Source organism: Terrapene carolina, unplaced genomic scaffold (assembly GCF_002925995.2).
Source record: "Terrapene carolina triunguis isolate 2854851 unplaced genomic scaffold, T_m_triunguis-2.0 Scaffold242, whole genome shotgun sequence".
In the NCBI taxonomy this organism is placed as follows: Eukaryota; Metazoa; Chordata; order Testudines; family Emydidae; genus Terrapene; species Terrapene triunguis.
The window spans coordinates 2,096,353-2,119,095 of NW_020664593.1; the positions used below are offsets into that span (position 1 = coordinate 2,096,353).

Below are 22,743 nucleotides of genomic sequence, written 5' to 3' on the forward strand. Positions count from 1 at the left end.
GGGGGGGGGGGGGGGCGCCTGACGGGGGAAAATACGGTCTCTTTATATGCCTATTAAAAAAAAACAACATTTTTCCTTTTTGCAGTTAACCTCTTAGCTGAAAGACAGTAGCTCCTGAAGACAGTACAACAAACAATAGCCTGCAATGTTCCTGCCCTAAGATGCCGATATACAAAGGACAAAGTTAACATTGCTACTAGGGCTTTGGCCAAAGAATTCATCACGTCGGTGAATTTCAAATCGCCTCATTAATGTTGTATGTAACAGGATTCTTGCACTGAATTTCTTTGATTTTTTTTTTTAATTTAAAAGGGAAAATGAGAACAGAGAGCCCAAGCCCCTGCTACATAGGATACTGCACAAGGACATCTAGTTTGGAAATATCACTCCCAGCAAGAGTGGTACAAGCCTCCTCAACAGACAAGGCTTCTCACCTGTCCCCTCTTCACAACACCAACCACAAATATTTCATAGGGGCTGTGTTTACAACCTAAAAAAAAATCCAATCCTGAGCAGTGTGGATGTAACAATGGAAGCTACCTTGCAGCCCATGTGCTGTGATACTTGTACTGAACTAACTCCCTCTCTCCAGCTTTAATTTTATTTACCTCAGTACGGTGTCCAACCAGTGTTTTGAAGCAGTGCTGCGTATCCAAGTCCCACCACTTCACAAAGGTGTCTTTACCACTGAAAAAAAACAAATGACATCACCCAGACATGAGACAAGGTCCCCAGAGTTCAGCCAAAACTGTGCGCTTTGAAGAGAGTAAGAAACACAAAAGGTAAACCATGCTGCAAGATGTCAGAGGTCAGACTTATTTAGGCTAGGATCTCAGCAGGTCTCACAAGCTAAGCAGAGTCAGGATAAGAGATCAAGCAAAACACAGGCAATACAGAAATATGGGCTGGTGATTCATTAGGAGGCACCTCCTAGAGTCAGCACTGAAACCCCAGCCTAGTGTAATGGGGAAACCATTCTGCTTTCTTTAAGGGCAAGGGTGTCAGGCCTGGTGCGCTGGCCAAATTCCAACAATGGGTCTCCCTAAATTCCCCCTGTATTTTCAGTTGATACAATATTCTTCATTGCCTGTCCTAATGAACTGTGCAATGATCTGTGGCAAATTAAATGCACCAGACAGAGCTGCATTTTAGCTTACCCGGGGTTTTAGGACTTTTCCATTTGCAAGGTGCTCAAAGAATCAAATACAGCTTGTTACTATCCCCTTTACATTCCCCAGATAATTAAATCTCTTTGAGGAGTCATGTTTCCTGGTTTACTTGAAGGAAACAGGGTGCAATAACAGGTTGTAATTAGGGCTGTCAAGCAATTAAAAAAATTAATCATGCGATTAATCACGCTGTTAATAATATAATGCCATTTATTTAAATATTTTCAGACATTTTCTACATTTTCAAATATATTGATTTCAATTACAACACAGAATACAAAGTGTACAGTTCTCGCTTTATTTTTGATTAAAAATATTTGCACTGTAAAAAACAAAAGAAATAGTACTTTTCAAGTCACCTAATACAAGTAGTGTAGTGCAATTTCTTATCATGAAAGTTGAACTTACAAATGTAGAATTATGTACAAAAAAACCTGTATTCAAAAATAAAACAATGTAAAATTTTAGAGCCTACAAGTCCAATCAGTCCTACTTCTTGTACAGCCAATTGCTCAAACAAGTTTGTTTACATTTGCAGAAGATAATGCTGCCTGCTTCTTGTTTACGTCACCTGAAAGTGAGAACAAGCATTTGCATGGCACTGTTGTAGCTAATGTCACAAGATATTTACATGCCAGATGCACTAAAGATTCATATGTCCTATGCTTCAACTACTATTCCAGAGGACATGCATCCATGCTGACGACAGGTTCTGCTTGATAACCATCCAAAGCAGTGTAAACGGACGCATGTTCATTTTCATCAGCATGAGTCAGATGCCACCAGCAGAAGGTTGAATTTATTTTTTGGTGGTTTGGGTTCTGTAGTTTCCACATCAGAGTGTTGCTCTTTTAAGACTTCTGAAAGCATGCTCCACACCTCATCCCTCTGATTTTGGAAGGCACTTCTGATTCTTAAATCTTGGGTCAAGTGCTGTAGCTCTCTTTAGAAATCTCACATTGGTATCTTCTTTGCATTTTGTCAAATCTGCAGCGAAAGTGTTCTTAAAATGAACATGTGCTGGGTCTTATCTGAGACTGCTATAACATGAAATATATGTAAAACAGAGCAGGAGACATACAATTCTCCCCCAAGGAGTTCAGTCACAACTTTAATTAACGCATTATTTTTTAAACAAGCATCATCAGCATGGAAGCATGTCCTCTGGAACAACGGCCGAAGCATGAAGAGGCATATGAATCTTTAGCACATCTGGCACATAAATATCTTGCGATGCCAGCTACAACAGTGTCATGCGAATGCCTGATCTCACTTTCAGGTGACATTGTAATTAAGAAGTGGGCAGCAATATCTCACATAAATGTAAACAAATGTACTTCTCTTAGCGATTGGCTGAACAAGGAGTAGAATGAGTGGACTTGTAAGCTCTAAAGTTTTACATTGTTTTATTTTTGAGTGCAGTTATGTAACAAAAAAACCTACATTTGTAAGCTGCACTTTCATGATAAAGATATTGCACTACAGTACTTGTATGAGGTGAATTAAAAAATACTATTTCTTTTATCTTTTTTACAGTGCAAATATTTGTAATAAAAAATAATATAAAGTGAGCACTGTATACTTTGTATTCTGTGTTGTAATTTCAGTTGGTATTCTACTGCTTAACAGTGCGATTAATCACGATTAATTTTTTTTAGTTAATCGCATGAGTTAACTGCAATTACTCAAAAGCCCTAGTTGTAATAAAGTAAAAAGTTATTAGCAATTACTTTGTCTAATTCCAGGCCCAATTTTGTTTCCACTAATATCAACGGGAGTTTTTTTGTCAAAACACCAGCACATTAAAGGCTCTCCCTTGGCACAGCTGCCTCAGGGCACCTCTATACTGCAAGCAGTGTGATTGTAGCATGAGTAGGTATATCTGTAAGTAACAGCTGTAATGATGACTTGGTAACTTGGGCGCCAGGAAGAGGCAGCAACACACGTACAAGCCTGACAAGAAGCCTGGGTACACAGTCAGCAATATAGACATATCTTAAGCTCCACTGCACACTGAGCCAGCACTAGCAGGGGAGCTGATACATAAGCAAAGACATTGGGACCTTGCTTCTCCCTGCCCCCACATCTCCACTTTCTTCTCCCTCTCCCCCCACAGAGCTCCTCCAATACCAGAAAACACCAATATAGGGAGCCAAGAGGACAGGGGAAATGGCCATATGTGAGGGGATGTGCATGGGCTGGATGGAGAAGAAGAGTGCTGTTAGAGACCAGCATTGTGCAGAGAGAGGATGCAGGGAGCCCACTCCCTTGTGTCCCAATGTGTCTGCACTTTAACAACACCCAGGTGTTCCTGCCTCAGTATGCAGTAGGGCCACGGACGCAGCGTTATGGGGAGCCGTTCAAGCCCTGACGCCCAAATGCAATCACAGAATCTTTCAGAGCAATGACAGGAGGAAAAATGTCGGACTCCAAGCACTAAATTTCTTAAAGGACTTGTTTTGAAATTAGTTTCAACACAAGCTATTAAATGAGTTAAGTGTACGTGTAAATGGTTAATAAAATGCTGTACTCAGTAAACACTGAATGACCGGGTAAGAATATGCTGTAGTTTTCATAACAAAGAGGTCAAATCTCTGGTGGAAAAACAAAAATCAGCCTTAAATAAGGAGTCATAACTATGTTCAAAGCTGATATTCCTCTTTGTTATGAGGAATAGGGCATATCTTGCCCAAGCATCTCCATAGAAATATATAGCAACCCCTCCATCCTATTTATTTTAAAATTAAGAACTATCTTCATTTACCAACACTAAAGAAAGTAATATTAAGAAAATTGTGAAAATAAAGCCATTTTATAAACTACCAAACAAGTGCATATTTCTTCACAACACAGCTTTAACTCTAACACCAAATAAACAAGTATCAGAGGGGTAGCCGTGCATCTGAAGAAGTGGGTTTTTTACCCATGAAAGCTTATGCCCAAGTAAATCTGTCAGTCTTTAGATGCCACTGGACTCCCCAAATAAACACTATTTTTTCATCAATAATCTGAAAAATAAAAGATACCAGCATAATTTTACCCTAAATTGATGTGATACACTTTTTCTATTGAACTGATACATAAATCTAGTAAATAAAACATTCTTAAAAGAATTTCATCAAAAAATTCTCCTGCCAAGCAACACAGTCATCTTTAAAGCTAGTGAATGTTAAGAGTTAAAAGTCAGTTCAGGTACTACATGTGTCCATGTCTCCTTATCAATTTCCATGGTTCTATAATCACTTCCCTATTTTTAAAAATTATTTTTCTGTCCTATTACTGTGTGAAAGATTCACAAGCAAAAGGGAATCCAACTGATTATACAGGGGAAAAAGCAAAAGTGACTTTACACAAAGTACTGTCAAATGCATTCTGTAAACATACTGCTAATCTCATGGTACATATACACTGCAGCTGGGAGCACATTAGAGCACAAACCCACCCAGACCCCCTGGGTACGTACTCAGGTGACTAGCCCAAGCTGCCAGCTCACTACATTGCTCTTTTTAGCATGCTAGCTCAAGCAGCCACATCTGTCCAGCCACGATGGGACGCAGTATAGCTGTATCCTCTGTTATAGTAATTTCAGGTATCATATTTAACAGTAGATTTAAAAACTATTCAGAGAATAATTATTTTTAAGTTGACAGTGTCTCATTAGCCGATATTCCCCACTTAACAGTATTCTTTAAAAACATTTAGATATCAAGATAACAAATGTATTTTAAAAAGTCTTTGGTTCACAGTTAAGGTTAGTGTGTTATGATAAGGCTTTTTTAAAAAAGCTTATTAAGAATATGTTCATTCTGCGAAAAGAGCACCATTTATGAAATCTAACTCTTCAATTCTTTGTATTAAGTCCATAGGTTTTGACATTACGCGATAGACGAGTAAAGCCTTGAATCCTCAATTCAGCAAGCTCAGCAGGCAGTGTACCTGGTAACCAGGAGGTTCTTCTCTCTCAAGAAGAGCGCCTGCGTGACAGCATCCTTGTGCCCCCTCAGCCGGTACAACCCACTCTCGTTGATGACATCCCACACAATGACGTCTGTGTCCTGAAAGGAAAGAGATATCACAAAGGATGGACATCAGCAGAATCTTCTGCCATGACACCCAATACACTACCTTAGACAGGCAGAGTCTGCTTTCCCCTAAATTTGAGTTTTAGTACGCACTGAAGGGCTCATAAAGCCAGGAGTTGTTCTCCCCGCACACGCATATGCAGCTCTACAAGTGCACCTTAGTATTGGCCTGAAGCACCCCCTGCTGTTTCAGACCTAGCAAACCCCCTGTCTTCAATAGTTCTGCCCGGGTACTTCAGTCCCTGTCTGCAGCCCCCTGCTATTCTAGTCCTGGGCTCCACACACAGCTCTGCCAATGCCCCTCAGTCCTGCCTTGCTGCCCTCCTGCTATTCCAGTCCTTGGCTCTCTATGAACAGTTCTGCTGATGTACTTCATGCCCGGCCTGTAGTACCCCCACCATTCCAGCCCTATACTCCCCTATGCACAGGTCCGCTAATGCACTTTAGTCCTGATCTACAGCATCCCTTCCTATTGCAGTCTTCGGCCCTTCCATAAAGATCTGTGATGCAACTCAGCTGTGAATCTGACCCAGATCCTCTCACTAACACTCCTCCAGCTATTCCAGTGCACCATCCACCCCTTCCCAGCCAGGCCACTTGACTTGTAGACATAGCCACAGTTATCTCCACAGAGCAGCTAGTCCTCCCTGATTATGAAAGAACTGAACTCTAGACTTGGCTTCTCCTACCAGCTCTCACCTTTGAGCCAGACACCAGTCTGCCTCCCAGCTGATCATACTGTAGAGTCATAACTGCAGCCTTATGTCCATTGAAAGTGACATTCCCTTCACCACTTAGGAGGCTGAAGACACGGATTGATCCATCCTCATATCCAACAGCTAAGTGCAACCCATCTGGGGATGGGCAGAGAGAAGTGACCTCCTGCTTGAGACCCTGAAGGATGAGAACCTGTAATTTTCAGAAGACAAGGTGTTTGTGACGTGTCAGAGCTAGACGCACCCACAGGGAACAGAAGGAAGAGAATACTTTGTTTGTCTATCAGGTCTTCCATCTGAGGACCCCCAGTACTTTAGAAACTCATTCCTCACAATCCGCTACTGAAATGAAAGAGTATCATTATCCCAGTTTTAAAAAGGGGGAACTGAGGCATGGAGGGGGGACATGACGTCACCAGGCCAAACAGCAAATCAGGGTGCAACGAGGACTAGAACCCAGAAGTCTAACAACTAGAAAGTGATTCCTCTTGCTTGTAGTAAAAGAATCATCCCAAATTTCTTCACAGGACAATTCCTTTCCATTCTAGCTCCTCTGAGGCATACAACAGAATTATTTTTTTCCACGGGGCGTACATGACTTCAGAATTCCAAAAGACCCCTAAAGCACTGTGTTAGTGTAGCTCTGGGTCTAATATGTCATTTGAAGCAGTACTTTTCATGTCCTTTTGTACTGCTCTGCATTGTCAACAGTGGAACTTCAAATCTCATACTCAACTCTAGGAGTAACAAGGAAGAATGGCTCAGTGAGACTGACACTTATATTCCTTTCTACCGAAATAAATCATTTAAGATCAAAGGAAAGAATCAGGATCAGTTAAGTTTTGCGTAGGAAAGGTCCCCACACAGGGTACCTGTATCATGTACTTGTGTCAGAAGCAATCAAACTTAGGCTATGTCTACATTACCGCGGTAAGTCGGTCTATGCTACGCAACTACAGCTACGTGAATAACGTAGCTGGAGTCGACGTACCTTAGGTTGAGTTACTGCTGGGTCTACATCCTGGGGCGGTTGACGGGAGAAAGTCTCCTGTCGACTTACCTTACTCTTCTTGTCGGGGGTAGAGTACAGGGGTCGACTGGAGAGCGATCTGCTGTTGATTTGGTAGGTCTTCACTAGACCCACTAAATCAACCGCGTTGTGTAGACATAGCAATAATCTAAAGGTTACGTCAGCAGGTAGCTTGCATAAAAGCAAGGAGACTGCAGATGCACTCATCTTATTTGAAATGCAGCCCATGGTCATTATAAGTTCCAGACTCTGTCTTGATCTGAGTTGCCTGGCTACACTGCACACTGGAAACCTGAAATTTCCTCTCCACTGTAGTCTATGTCTGGTACTTCTTATGACCCCACCATCATAGCATCTCAATGTCAGTGAGTGTGCCCCCCAGCCAAGACTACAGAACTCTAAAGGAGCTGATGGCCACTGGCTGCACTTTGGGCACTTCTGGCATATTAGAAGCCACCATTTCTAAGGCCTGGTCTACACTAACACCCCAATTCGATCTAAGGTACGCAACTTCAGCTACGTGAATAACGTAACTGAAGTCGACATACCTTAGTTCGAACTTACCGCGGTTCAGACACGGTCCACACGCGGCAGGCAGGCTCCCCCGTCGACTCCGCGGTACTCCTCTCGCTGAGCTGGAGTACCGCAGTCGACAGCGAGCACTTCCGGGATCGATTTATCGCGTCCAGACCAGACGCGATAAATCGAACCCGGAAGTTCGATTGCCAGCCGTCGAACTACCGCGGTAGTGTAGACCTGGCCTAAGTTTATTTTATCTCTTTGCATGGGGAGCTCCCAGCAAAGCTAACTCATGCCACTACACTTTTCTAGTCTCACTGCCGTACAACACAGCAGTGTCACCCCATTCTGGTTCACAGTGGGGGAAAACAGCTCATCACCTTCTCGCCTTTCCGGGTGTCCCAGATGAAGACATGCTCACAAGCTGGCACTGCCACATAGCGGCCCTTTTCGCCCCGCAGGGTCACATAGACGATGTTGCCTTTCTGGCTAGCAATCACTCCAAACAATGCACTAGCTGTGTAGCGCAGATATTGCTTGGTGAGACCCATGGTGCAATTTCCAGACCCAGGTGGGAGCTGACCTGGACATAAAGAGAAGACAGGAATTACTGAGACGAATTTCATGTATAAAGTGAAATTAGGGCTGGATGATATCAAGTCCACTTTCCTCTACAGAACTTTTTCTAGTATTATTTAAACTGGAACGGACAAACATTAAAAGTGAGGGGGTTCTCAACACTTCCCTTGGGAGACTACCCCCCAGTGTGCCAGACTGCACTAAGTTTTTCCATTATTCAGTCTACATTTTTCTTTGCACAATTACTCCCATTACTCTTAATTATTGCCACTTTGGACCACCCTAAATTCTACCTTCAACCCTACAAGTATTTACAGGGAATTACCATACTCCTCCTTTGTCATCACCCCATTGCTATACATATTTTGTTTTTAATCTTTCCATATACACCTAACCTAGAACCGAATACAATATTCTAGATGAGGCCTCACCCGAGCTCTCTCCTCCCTGATGCCTCTACACACACAGCCCCACACTACCTTCGCTTTTCCCCTTCGCCTTATTGCATTGCACAGTCACATGTACTTTGTGTTCCCTTTCCCCCTCCACCATCGCTACTGCCCTGATTTCTCCTTCCCAGGAAGTAGTGGTGGGCTTCGGATTACTTTTTCCTCCCAGAGGACTCAACAGCAGCCACTCTGACCCGGCACAGTGCCAACGCCGCGCCCCTAGGCTGAGGGGTCGCTCCTGAGCCGCTGCTATGCCGGGTCGCGGCAGGGCCCGGCGCCGGGGCAGCAAGGAGCAGGGGCGCTGGAACAATTTGCACAGTGGGGGGAGCTGAGCGCTATTGAACCAAACTGTAAACCCGGCACATGCCGGGAACCACTTCCAGCCCGGCGTGCGCAGCGCCCTAGTCCCAGCTCCTCTGGGACCGAGGCCCTACAGCGCGCGCCGGGCAGGGGCCACCGACCCCGCTGGGGACGGCGCTGTAGTGCCGCGCTCGCTGTAACACCCAATCCCCGCCCGCGTCTGCCACGCACCGGCCCCGCGCTCACCGCCCCCACGTGGCTCCGTGGGTCACTCGCGCGCGCACACCGCTTCTCGTTCCGCACAAGAAGAAGTGGCCGGGCTGGGGAAGCTGTACAGAGTCCGGCGGAAGTGACGTAGGATCTTACCTCATCCTGGCTGTTCGGTGCGGGGTTGGTCGGCTTTGATCCGGAAGCGGAAGGGGGGTGGGTCAGGTTCAGTGCCCACTTCCTGGGTGATGTTGCTGAGTCGACTCCTACCACTGGGACCCTCTCGCCAGATGGGGGGAGCGGGGCCGGCCCGTGAGTGGGGGTGGACCGCGGCGAGGGCGGGCGCGAGCGAGAGCGAGCGGTTGGGCACGGGGTGGCGCTGGGGGCTGTTGCTACGGAAGAGCTCCCCGGGAGGGGGTTGCGAGGCAGGGTGGTGTCGTTGTGTATGTTCTGTGCTGAGGGGGCGGGGCCGGTCGCCCCCTCCCCCCGCTGCAGCCGCGCGGCCTGTAACTGTCTCTCCGTGCCGGCTAGGTTGCGAGGCGCGTGTCCCGGCCGGCGCGCGGGGCGGGGGGGGGGGGGCTCTCTCTCTGTGTCTCTCTTGCTTTTGGCCGCTGAGAAAAGCTTCGAGCGTTTGTCTAGGAACTTCCACAGCTCCCGCGCTCTGCGCCCGGCGAGGCCCTGGGGAGGATCCTGGCCGGGGGACTGGGCCTGGGGCCCTTGTCTGGGGCACAGCCCGTGTTCTCCAGTCCTGGGTCGCTGTTCCGTTGTGTAAGGCATCGCAGGAAAGGGAAAGATGCGTGTTGCTGTGTTCTATGCCCCCAGAGGCACAGGTGTGATGCTGCACAGACAGAAACACAGATATGGGCTCTCAGGCCGGGAGACCTTATACATCACTGACTTCACTTGCAAGCCTCTCCTAAGAGAGAAATGACCATAATATTCCTATTTATACCTCACGTGTCACCTTGCTTTGTATCGGTCACACTGTTAGACTGTTATCACACCCGCCACCCCAATGTTTATTGTTTTGCCAACTATATATTTTCAACTCTCAATCTTTCCTTTCAGATATGCCCCTCTTCCCAGTAAGTTTTTTTTTGTTGCCTTTTTTCTGCATCCCTTCTGGTTTTTACTAATCTTTCTGCTCGTGTGGAATGTACCACATGCTTCAGTGACACAACAAGTATGTATACTTGTGCAAAAAGAACAAACTTTGGATCTCAGTCAGAAACCGATACAAGTATCTGAGGGCTTCAGTGCATTTGAGGTTTCATCCCAGGTGTCTGTCTTAATTCAATGGCAGACTGCCACATAGTATAGTACTATTTATTTTCTCATGGGGTTTTGAACAGTTTTTCCTCACTGGTTCCTGTTTCAGTCTTTCAGTTTCAACATGCAAGTAGCTGCTGTGGTGCTAGTTGCTCTGGTGTTTTGATTTGGCTTTGCTTTAGGATTTTTATTTTAGTGCACATGCTGTTAGACAAGACAAGGTCAAAGAAGTGCACCGTGTACTTGGCGCTGAAGAAGGTGATGTTTTGGGATGAGCCTTAGTTCCTGTGTTAGTTCATTCCACAGTCTGGAGCTAGAAACTGTCTTTTACACAGTCAGCTTTACCCTTATTGTGTAGAGTTCCATTGTGTCTGAGGAGCAGAGTTATGAAATGTGGCCTTCATTCCATAGCTTTAGGTGTGCTGGGCTCAGGCCTTTAAATACTTACTCCTGAGGGCATCCTGCACCAAAAATTAAAAATTCTGCTTACTATATTTTAAAATCTTGCAAATTTTATTTGTCAAATAAATGTGAAGGCTCCAGCATGGCATTGGGGAGCACAGGCCACTGGCTGCACAGAGATGGGAGATCACTGTGCAGCTCCCCTCCCCCCGGGACGCAGATTCAGCGGTGAAGCTGCACCCAACCCTGACACAGTGCAAGGACCAGGCCTGCCCCAGAAACACCCCAGGGCCCTGCCTGTCCGTGCCAGGTGCACCAGGTGTGGGCAGGCAGGCTCAGCAAGGCAGAATCCAAGTGTGGAGGGGCTTGGTATGGGGGGATCCAGGTGTGGGTTGAGAGGGTTCTGTTTGGGGCATTGGGGGTGCGGGCAGCTCTGTGGGGGATCTGGGTGCTGGAGGGATCTTGATGCACAGGGGCTTGTTGAGGGGTTCTGAGTGTAACAGTAGTGGCACTTCGCAGGGTGGTCCAGGTGAAGATGATTGGGGCTCAGCGGGGGGGAGCGGCAGGGGGGTTCTGGGGTGTGTGGGCAATAGAGCTTGGCAGGGGTTTCTGGGTGTGGGAAGCTCAGTGAGGGGGTCCAAATGCTGGGGGAGTGGGGTTTAGTGGGGTGGGGATCCAGGTGCAGCTGGTTGGGGCTCAGTGGGGGGAGATCCAGGTGCCAGTGGCTTGTCGGAGTGGTCCAGGTGTAGTGGGAGTGGGGCTCGTCGGGGGGGTGAGGCTCAGCGGGAGGGTTTGGTATGAGCGGGTCTGGATGCACAGGGGTTGGGCGGATGGGAGAGCAACTCCCTGTATAGTGATCCCTCCCTCTGCAGCTGAGGAGTGATGAGCGCAGGAAGCAGGGTGAGGAGGAGTTTGCAGAGCTTCCTGCAGCTGAGAGAGAAATGTTGGGGTGGGTCTGACATGGCCCTGGATGCTATGCAGGAGAAGAGGAAGTCCCATCCTCCCCAGCCCACCCTGGACTAGCATCTGAGTCCAGTGCAGGGTAGGAGCCATCAGCCGGGTCTTCCCCGCCCCACAGTGATTTATCTGTCTGATGGCTGCCCTGGGCACCTGAAACATACTGCTTGGGGCAGGTCACATGACCACTCTTGTGGCTTCCCCATCAGAAAGTAATTTTTCTGCAGGGAAGCAAAGAAATCTGTGAGGAACATAAATTTTGCGCATGCACAGTGGTGCAGAATTCCTCCCCGACTAATTTACTTGAAGGTAAGGAACAAGACCTTGATCTTCGTATTCTTCTTGTGTTTGCAGTAGTGCAGGTTCTTGAGGAGATGTGCTGTAGTTTTCTGTACTATTTGGAGTTAACTGAGGGATTTGTGTCCAGGTATATTGCATTACTGTAGTCCAGACAGGAGTTGAAAAAGATGTGCATAATGGAGGCAAGATCATCATTTTCCAGGATGAGGCAGATTCGCCTACTCAATCAGAGATGATAGAAAGCATCATTCGAAATTAGTGTCTGTGATGAATCTAGGAGCACTGCTAAACTGCAAGTCGCTCTATCAATTTTTGTGGCTTTACAGAATGTCCAGGCTGATTCAGAGCAGGACTGGGAAAATGCATCTTCTTTTTGACTACATGGGAGATCAGAGATTTTCAAAGTTGTTGCCAGTTAAATTAACCCAAAGTTAAAAATTAACTGAATAGTAGCTTAAGTTCTAAACTTCCCAAGCCTTTGGAGGGGGCATGGGAGAAATAGACCTCAGTTTGTATTAGTGACTGACAATCCACTAGGCACTATTGATTTTTGCAAAATAGAGAGCAAGCAAATTTGACTGTTTTGTTTTTAAAGTGTTTAAATGTTACTAAAGCACTAAGGGCCTGATCCTAAGAGGAGCTAAGCACCCTTAACTCTAAATGACTTCAAGAGCACTTTATTTGCAGTGGAGGATGCAGGATTGGATGTTTTAAGTATTAAGGTAGTCAGAAAAGGAAAGTCTATCCTGTTATGTATACATAAGTGTGTAATTTTCTACCTTTTTTACTTAAAACACTGAATCACTTTTCTTCAAATTTGAATTTTCTTTCTTAGGCTGAACTACAAATCTGCAAAATGTGGAGTTTATAGATTCAGCATTTTATAAGATTCAAGTTCACAAACCAATTGGAACATTTTATAGTGAGGAAAATGAGGGTTTTTTTTCACCATTGGATAATTCAAAAACAGATTAATTATCTTAATTCAGACTTTCCAAAACAATTCACCTTTGTACTGAGTCCAAGCACAAACATTTTGAGATCAAAAAATGAAACCATACAGAGGATAGGTTGGGAACAAAATGGCCTGTGAATCTTAACTACATTGCTACCTGCAAATGCTTTAATTGTTCTTCAGCTTTCCATTATGAAAAGTCTAACTCTTCCAGAATTATTCTCAGTGAAAATCCAGGTCTGTGACCCTATTTTTTTCTCCTCTGAAGCACCAGAAAGACTCCAGTGAGAATTGGAGTGCTGAAGAGATAGTGGAACGAGGACTTGCTGTTTCCATTCCATGGATCCCTTGGGTGCTCCTTCCCAATTTGTGGATATTGATTCTCTGCCAGCCTGGAATGACTACTGTGAGGCAGACCAACTGGACTCCCACAAAACTCAAGCTGAAAAACCCCAACTTGATGCTAGATCACCTTTTCCATACAGGAAAGACATCAATGCAAAAATAATATTGTGGTAAGTTCAAAATCGCTCTGACTTCTTAGATGCCACAGTACTGAATGCAGTGATGACAGAGTGCCTAACAAAATGGTCATCACCACAAAATAAAGCTCTTCACATGGTGTGGATTTTTTCTCCTTTTTGCCTCACTTTCTTCTCTGCATTCCTATCATAGAATAATGGGGTATCTTTTCCTGTACTGTCCTTAGTGTCTGTTGTTGTTTTTTCTTCTCTATCTCTCTGCCTCCATATGCTTTCTTTATGTTGTATTCTGTCTCCGTATTCTTCTTCCAAAATTTGTCTATCTCAACAGTGTCTCTGTGCTAACTTACCCCATCTATGTCGTCTCCTCTCCCTTGCCAGCCCACTCACACTTATCAACACCTAATTTCCAGAGGACTACACCTATCAGCAGAAGACGAGTATGAAAAGTGGGGGAACCCTCAGGACCAGGAGTAAAGTGAAGAGCCATCCCCCTTTCCCCAGCTGCTAAGAAGTGGGGTTGGGATTTCTTGGCTTTGCTCGGGTCTCTCGTTCACGTGAACCTTCAGATTGCAGGTGTCTGGTAAATTTGAAGATCAGCCCTTTCTCCAACCCCTTCTGGTTGCTGCATAGAAGAAGGATCATTCTCTCTGGCTTTATCCCTGCCTGTTCACCCCAGATCCTCCTAGCTGTTGCAAGCAGGGGTGGGTAGGGGCACTGCTGCTTTATCCTTCTCCTTCTAAGCCTCAGTTTCTTCCTTCAGTTCCTGTCTCTGATCCTACTTACAGCTTTCCCCTGAAGCATCAGAGTGCAAGTGACCAGATCCTTGTCAGTTTCACAGTTGCCCAGAGGTTTTTTAACAGTAGCAATGAAAACTCATCAGACTCTGGTCATCTTTCACTCTGCTGTAGCTTTTCAATGTTCTGAGCAGCAGCAGCAGATAGATGCACTTAAGTTGACTGCGTGAAGACTAAGAGACAGCACTGTATTAGGCCTGGTCTACCCTGGGGGGGGGATCTATCTAAGATACGCAACTTCAGCTACGAGAATAGCGTAGCTGAAGTCGACGTATCTTAGATCGAATTAAAATTACTTACTTTATGTCCTCGCAGCGCTGGATCGACGGCCGCGGCTCCCCCATCGACTTTGCTTCCGCCTCTCGCACTGCTGGAGTTCAGCAGTTGATGGGAGAGTGATCGGGGATCGATTTATCACATCTACACTGCACGCGATAAATCAATCCCCGGTAGATCGATCGCTACCCGCCGATCCGGCGGGTAGTGTACACGTATCCTTAGTAATAGCCTGTTCATGATTAGAAGGCTTTCTTTAAAATCAGAGCTCTACAGTTTCAAAAGAGGCTCCTCTGCTCTGAGGAGCCAAGTCTGTCCCACTGGCTCAGATGCAGCATTTGACAGGCTCCAGAAACAGGGGTAATATTATACTGGCATTAGGGAGACTAGAGACAGACCCACTGGGCCTCCCAAATCTCTCAAATATTCCCCCTTGCCCACCTCAAACATAATTGTTCCCTCCATATTCCCATTTGCCATCGGGAAAGTCAGGAATGATTCCTTGCTCCCTTATCATACCACCCATAAGATCCTCATTGCTATATTAAAAATCCAGGAAATTCCATAAGCAAAATATTAAGTAAAATTAGGTGCGTGTAATATCTCCCCTGTGTATCCTCAAAAGCAAGAAAATCCCAAGTTACGGGACACTCTAAACTCTACCCCAATGCCTACGCTGCACATTTCCAGTGACAGACTCCACATCATTGGAAGGAACTTGCTTCTACTTCCACATGATGATCAAACATGCTACACACAACACATTAATCTCTCTCTCAGTTTAACATGGAACTTCTTTACATCTCACTGCTTAAGTGAACAGTGTTGTTTATTGGGGAAGCATGAACTTGCAATTAAGGTTGTACTGTGAGGGAGAATTATGGGTTGCAATGTAGTCTGTTTCCATAGTAGTTGGAGGTAGAGTGAAGTTCATTGTGAAGATTCTGAGTCTGTGGATATGTGGTGCGTGGGCATTAGAGTATGGTTAAGAAATTACCTGGAAACTTGACTTTTCTTTGTTTTTTAAGATTTCATTGTGAGGATGCTGTGTTTTACCAGCCTTCTATGCTTCTGTTTATGGAACATATCTCACAAGCAGGGTGAGAGAGAGGAGTATAGTGTATCATGAAGCAAGGCAATAATAACCCCTTAGCAGTCAAGAAGAACTTCTGTGGTGCCAAATTCATGTATCTAACCTGCACTCAATGGCTTTGTTTCCTCAGGAAAGGAAATGTAGCATTACTGAACTGCACAGCCATAGTAAACACCAGCAATGAATCTCTCACGGATAAGAATCCGGTATCTGAGAGCATCTTCATGCATGCTGGTCCCGACCTGAGGGATGAACTCCAGAAACTCAAAGGTAAGGAGAATCCTGCTCTATAGTGATGCAGCTGCCACCATGTAGCACGTAGCAGAAGTATCTGGGTTTGAAGTGCAAGGAAGGTGCAGAAAAGACACGTACCTTTATTTCCTTTACCTGGTTTTAATGTGAAATGTAGTCTGGCCAAAACTTCCGCCTATAGTAGACCATTTCCCCCATTTGTAATTCAGAATACAGGCCCTAGAAGCTTCTGGCAGCCGTTCAAGTTGCCGAGCTCTTACTTTCAGACTATGACACAGTTGTCCCCTTTGTTATCTGAAGCTGCTTGAAGTTTGAAGTTATCTAAAAGAGCAGTTATAAAAGTTCTTGCTGCAGAGACTGAACTTGTATGAATACTAATTTTGCTGTACTGCCCCTTTTTAAGGAGATGCTTGAGGAGTCTTGTAGTTCACCCCAACAAAAATCCAAACTCAACAAGAATTCATGTTGAGTAGGTTCTATACATGCTGCTAGCCTGTAGCCATGCAACCTAATCTTTTAGGAACCAATGTCTAGTAACGGATAAATTGTTGCTGCCCTGCATGATAAAATAGAGCCTCAGAGTGACCTCTTAATCAATTCTTTCATTTTTCCCTGTACTAAATCAAAAATAATTCCACAAGCCTAGGGAGGTTGTGGAATCTCCATCTCTGGAGATATTTAAGAGTAGGTTAGATAAATGTGTATCAGGGATGGTCTAGACAGTATTTGGCCCTGCCATGAGGGCAGGGGACTAGACTCGATGACCTCTCGAGGTCTCTTCCAGTCCTAGAATCTATGAATCCATGAAAGCCAGTTTAATAATATTGAAAGAAGAACCCTATTGGAAGGCTGGCAATTTTGCTTTTCTAGAGAGAAATACTCTTTGAATTATGGACTTGTCTTTATCTGGATACTTCTGTATCACCTATCTAGTATTTGAGCACCTTGCACACGCTAACCAAGTTATCGTCATACAGTCCTCCTGTTTCTCAGTTGAGTAACTGAGACAGAGTTTAAGTAACTTCCCTATAGTCCTGCAGGAAGTTATGGCAGAGCTGAGAATTGAATACAGATCTCCTGAACCCAGTACAGTGGCTTAACCACAAGATCATCTTGATCCTTCTGTAGGCAGTGAGTCCAGGCCTTTGCCCTGTAGTAGAAAAGTGGTGATGATGTCAGTTTTCCAAGACACACACAAGAAGAGGCATAATATTCCTAATCCAGACTATGCCATACATTTAAATTAAGGTGGGATTAGTTTCTTCTGTTTATATAGTCACCTCATTTTTCTGATTTAACTTTTCATCTGACTAACTCAGAATCAAAGGGAAGGGAAAGTAAATCTGCAAATGACAGACGTAGGATAGTGTGCACAATATGGAATGTCCTTTGTAGTCAGGCATAGTTGAAGTCTGGTGATATTGGAGGGTGACTTAGATCCCTGGAACCGCAAGTTTGAATCCCAGCAGGTTGTACCTCTTCGTCCTTTGAAGGTAAATGTAAGATACTTACTTCTTCCTCTGGAGTAGGATGGAGAGAGGTCTCTCTGCTCTGCTGGACACTCTTTGTAAGAATTGGGGTTAGCATCTGGCCTCTCTGCAATTTCCTCTTCCCATACTGGTTGGTGCGCTGTCTGCCATCCTCAACCCCTGAAGAATCAATATTTAATTGGAATCCATAGTCTCCCAATATATCTGTAACACATCCTTCAGACCAGTGGTGCTAGATTGCTGATGATTTCCAGGAGAGAACTGCAGGGTCGATGAAAAGAAACTGACACCGCTGTTAGACTTTAAAGAAAACCCTGCTGGGGTATTGAGAGGAGAGGAAGGCTATGCCACAAATAGTGGCATTTCCACTTTAGTGACTCAAACACAAGAGAAGTAGGAGATACCGACTGAGTTCACTTAATAAGTTTAACATGTACTCACTTTGGACTTTCTTCCTTTTTCAGTCTCACGCTGTTTTATGTAGCAAAAGGTCTTGGAGAGAAGGTGATAGAGGTGCTGTGGTCCCATGTCCTAGAATGAGAGTGTAGCAATGATGACTTTCAGTTCTTTCCTTATACCTTTCAAGGTAACTGCATCTGTATTTCCCCCTCCATTGTCCCTCGAGGGCACCCACTTATAGGTTTCTGCCTCACAGCTGTCACCTCTCATGGGCAGAGACATACGTCTCACTCCCTTCTGACTGGAGTTTTTAAGGCTGCGCAGCTCCCTGATCTACACTGATATTCCCAGCAAACCAGACTGCTTAGTTAGTGCTTTGCTTTCTCTGTGAAGGCTATGACCAATATATGGCCAACAGTTATAAGTTACTACACAGCTCCTTCTAAGCAAACACTTTTATTCTTAAGGTAAAAGCATTATAGAGAGAGCCAATAAAAACCTACACACATGCTACAAAGCTTACTAGAGGTCACCCCAACTCCAACATAGGGCTGGTAGATGTAAGTCCTTCAACCCCCAGAACGAGGTTTTCCCTGTTCTTGCAAGTTCATGTCAGCCTTTAGATCAGGAGCCAGATCAAAGGCTCTGACTCAGTTTAAGCTCAGGGCTATTTATCCAAAAGTCCTTTCTTTTTCTGGTGGTCTCTGGAGAATCCGGTTTGAACCAGGATATGAGCCTCAGAAGGTGGTACCTTTCTAGAGGTGTTATAACCTGAGTGATTTGCCTTCATCATCCCCTACTGGTTTCACTTCCTGGAGGAGCTGTGGTAACGCTTTCCCCCATAGAGTGCGTGCAGTCCCTGGCCCACAATGATATATAAACCATTCATTCACTTAAATGCAGTATGATCTCCCAAAGATATTGCAGGAAGTTTCACTATCTGTCACATGCTCTTCCCACCCATTTGTATCCACTTTCTCTAAGCTCCGAGAAAGAGTCATGCTTAAAGCATGTGATACGCTGCTCCCGCTCAAGCCTAGAGGCACCAAGTGCTTTCTTTATGGCTCAGCTGACTCCTATGTCCCTGGGAACAGTCTGTTCAGCTTCCTCTAACCCAGAAATACTTCAGGGAGGGGCTCAGATTTCTAGATGAATTGCTGTCAGTTTATCATCTGAGTCTACTGCATTTTAGACGGCAGTATAGTAAGTCTTCCAAATGTTGTAAGGCTCTATTAGATTGCTCTGTTTCTCTCCAAAACATTCTTTAGATGGAAAAATCTGAGTTTTCCATCTAAAGTTTGGGAGAGGATGGTCTAATGTCTAGACCAATGACTGGGTAAAATGAGATCTTGGCTCTGTTACTGATTTTGCCACCTGGTTACCGTTACCTTGGGCAACTCACTTCGCCACTGTGCTTTGCTCCTGATTTGTAAAGTGGAGTAATACTTGTGACAGATCTGACAAACACAGGCATGTCTTGAGATTACCATATTTAACGTTAGTATTCTTAAATTTTTATTTGAGCCAGCCCTTGAAATAATGAAAATCTTCAGACTATTATTTTGTGATGGGCCACAAAATGTTCAGACCTTTGTATCAATAAGCATTATATGTATTTGTGTTCCTGGCTTGCTAAGTGGATTCCCTGTAGAATCTAGAATCACAAGGAGGTGATTAATATGCAAAATCCCAAGACTGGCTATGCAGATGCCCAGCCTTTGAAGCCTTACCCAAGGTGGAAAGGGAGACAGTAAGTGGTTTTAGCTATTTCAGGAGGCCTGGGAACAAAAAGAGGGTTTTTTGGTAGAAAGGCTGAGTTTGAACTGACTGAAAGGGAACTTCTTGTGTTCTGATAACCAAAAGAAGCAAAGCCTTGGAGAAGAATGTGAAAGGCTTTGGAATCCATCAGGGACTCCCATGAGGGCTGATGGGGTCCCTCTGGTAAGCTTAAGTACACGTTTAGATCTTTTTATTGTTTTATGATTTTTGTATGTTTTTGTCCTTAAATAAAGATGTTTGCTTCAAAAGAATTGTTTGGTTACTTACAACCATTGGCATACACTGGTCATAGCCTTTGGAAATAGCAAAGTGCGGGTTCTGGAATTTAGTCAAACCTGCTAAGATAGACACAGGGAAGTGCAAGGGGACTGAAACCCTAAACGCCTAGTCAGGAGGGAGAGAGATGTGGGTCCCTGGCCAGAGACCTGGGAGGGCCACCTTGAGACCTGGGAGGGCAGTCCTTGCACAGACCACTGGGGTGGGGGTCAAAGGTGCAATTATCCCAAAACTATAACATTGCTCAGTGTGCTTAATTGTCACATTCTTCTACACCACATTGAGATCTGTGGGTGGAATGTACTGCTGAAGTGTACACTAAGATGAGATTGCTGCTACAGATGAATATTATTACATCAGGTTATTTTTTTACTTCTTTCCCTCTTTAATTTCCCAGCCTGTGCTCCTGTCAGACTTCCTCTAGTTTTGCGTAGGAAAAAATGTTTGGGGAAGAATATCTCTTCCCTGGGCTGCTTCTGCTCACCCCATCAAACTGCTCACATCCTGGATGGGTCTAGAACAGTGGTTCGCAAACTTCATTGCACCATAACCCACCTTCTGACAACAAAACTTACTACACGACCACAGGAGGGGGAACCCAAGCCCGCCCCAGTGGGAAGGGGAAAAGCTGAAGCCAGCCCTGGCTGATGGGACTCAGGCTTCAGCCTAGGCTCCAGCAAGTCTAGCACCAGGTGTGGTGATCCCATTAAAATGTTTGAGAACCCCTGGTCTAGAACAATGAGGGGGAAAATAGAGATTTTGTGGGATTCACAAAGGTACTTAAGTGCCGAAGTCCTGTTTTTAGGCAACATTGAGATCCACAAAACTCCCACTTGGCTGCCACCTAACCCTGTAGGTGCCTAAACTTCCTCAGTGCCTAAATTATTGTGGTAAAAATTCTCTAGGCACCTGTTTCTTTCTCTGGGCATGCACACTGCTGCCTCACTCTAGGCATTTGGGTGCCTCTCTGCTACCTAAGACCCTGTGCAATACACAAATCACGAAGATAGGTGCTCCTCCACCTAACACAAGTGTGAGGCCCGATCAAGTTGGCATGGTCAGAGGCCTCATAGCTCCACACAAAACGGGCAGGAGGAGGAACTCCCTTATAACCTTCAGCCCAGTGGTTAGGGTACTCACCCAGGGAGTGAGAGACCCTGGTTCAATTCTCCCCTTTACCTGATGAGAAGGGAATTTCAGTCAGGATCTGCTGCCTCTCAGCAGAGTGCTCTAAACTCTGGGTTATGGATATTCTGATGTGGATCTCCTTTAATCTCTCCCCTTGAAGTTCCATTCTCTAACCTGTTACCTCCTTATTCTGCCACTGGTTTCCATTTAGAAACCTGCAGAAGGAGGTGTGTTGTATTGAGAGCCAGGATTGGGAGGAGGAGCAATCGCCCTACTCGGTGTCTTCAGCACTCAACAAAGGGTGGGGGAAGGAGCAGCTGGGAGTGGGCTGGGACTATTGTTGAGAGGAAGTGAATGCTCCTTCTCAGTTCTGTGGTGCAGAATACTGAAAATACTCTTCTTAGAGTTGCAAGGAACAGATTTAAAAATGTTATTAAAGCTAATGTAAAAAAAATTATATAGTACACAGGTTAAGAAAAGAATGTACATCTGGGTATTGTATTGTGGATAATCTAAGCACTAAGTTTGTTTTAAAAAGTCATAAGATACATATCTAATATAACTCTCACTCACCAATGTGAGTAAATTCCTCTCCTTAAATGGGGCTGGAATAGTTTACGCCAGTCTTGTACTGGTGGATTCTGAGAGTATTTTTCACTCTTAAGGGGAGACTTGAGGGGAAAAAACATCTTGTAGCTCCTAGCTAGTACACTGGCTCTTCTATCTTGCTTTAAAGATGCAAGAAGTTTGGTCCACTGGAATAGATTTGAGCCCAAATCACTCTCTGCAAAGTACATAGTGTACTACTGGTTGTGAAATAGATGCTTATAAATGGTCCCCAGAACGCTACCAGTATGTGAGGGGAAAAATGGTTCCCAGAAAGCTACGTGTATGTGAGGAAACACTTCGCTGTCTGTGGGAGACAAGTTGTCCAAGAGGAAAGGAATGAAATAGAACAATAGAAAATGTAGACAGAATACCCACCAGAAACCTCTCTGGACAGTGAGATCTGTTAGGCATCCCTGGAGACATTCAAAACTGGGCTGATGAAAACCTTGTAGAACAAACCACAAGGCACAACTATGCACTATGCTCCAACGTGATGTGGAGGAAACGTGCCATTTTGTCCATCTCTAATAGCTCTGACAACCACAAGTTGGCTGATTAAAAGGACCGCGTCAGTCTCCTATACCAAGAAATTTAATCAAACAGCAGTCTCCTAAAAACAAAGCCTTTCAGAAGAGCTGAGTTTGTGTTTGTCTGCGAAGCACGTTTCTACTGCAACTGTCTCGCCAAGTTAATATACTGCTTTTTTTGTGAGGGGGAACGGGTTTAAGGCCTACATGCGAGCACTGCAGTCGAGTTACACAGCCTCTCCAGTGACTTGGTGCTTCTGTTCTACTCGTTGAGTGCTTAGCTTCTGAGAAGCAGACTGGAGCCAGTACACCTCACCGCATGTCCTCAGGCTGGCTGAGTGCTGCTGTAGCAGCTTGCCATCTTGTGGTGCAGGAACTATGGGAAACAAAGAAACTAATGAAGTGGAAGTGATTTGCTGCAAGGTGGGGTTTGGTGTGGGGATGAAGAGAAGTGAGTTGCTTTACTCCTTGCCCTACCAAGACTTCAGTGTCTTATCCTTTGTATGTTTCTTTAGGATGCCGGACAGGGGAGGCAAAACTGACAAAAGGATTTAACCTGGCTGCACGATTCATTATTCACACTGTGGGACCCAAATACAAGAGCAGATATCGCACAGCAGCCGAGAGCTCCCTGTATAGCTGCTACCGCAATGTCCTGCAGCTTGCAAAGTAAGCACATGGCAATTTGGGCCAGGGTCTGT

At 45.0% G+C, this 22,743-nt stretch overlaps 2 protein-coding genes across 3 annotated transcripts in view; one reads left to right on the plus strand and one right to left on the minus strand.

Moving 5' to 3' along the window:
- The window catches only part of WDR3 (WD repeat domain 3), a 34,848-nt gene extending 25,675 nt beyond the window's left edge, over positions 1-9,173 (minus strand). Inside the window, exons 1-5 of the mRNA XM_024202267.2 lie at positions 9,091-9,173; positions 7,897-8,099; positions 5,951-6,160; positions 5,106-5,224; positions 609-687 (exon numbers count right to left, since the gene is read on the minus strand). Of these exons, the coding sequence (XP_024058035.2) occupies positions 609-687; positions 5,106-5,224; positions 5,951-6,160; positions 7,897-8,067 (579 nt within the window). The 5' untranslated portion in view covers positions 8,068-8,099; positions 9,091-9,173. The remainder of the gene's footprint in view (positions 1-608; positions 688-5,105; positions 5,225-5,950; positions 6,161-7,896; positions 8,100-9,090) is intronic.
- A 104-nt stretch (positions 9,174-9,277) lies between these two features.
- GDAP2 (ganglioside induced differentiation associated protein 2) overlaps positions 9,278-22,743 on the plus strand; it is a 44,700-nt gene continuing 31,234 nt past the window's right edge. The window contains exons 1-5 of one of the 2 annotated variants that reach the window (XM_024202268.2): positions 9,278-9,363; positions 11,907-11,988; positions 13,203-13,449; positions 15,713-15,852; positions 22,558-22,711. In XM_024202268.2, coding sequence (XP_024058036.1) covers positions 13,274-13,449; positions 15,713-15,852; positions 22,558-22,711 — 470 coding nt within the window. In that variant the 5' untranslated portion in view covers positions 9,278-9,363; positions 11,907-11,988; positions 13,203-13,273. The remainder of the gene's footprint in view (positions 9,364-11,906; positions 11,989-13,202; positions 13,450-15,712; positions 15,853-22,557; positions 22,712-22,743) is intronic. The other variant, XM_024202269.2, reaches the window with a different exon arrangement.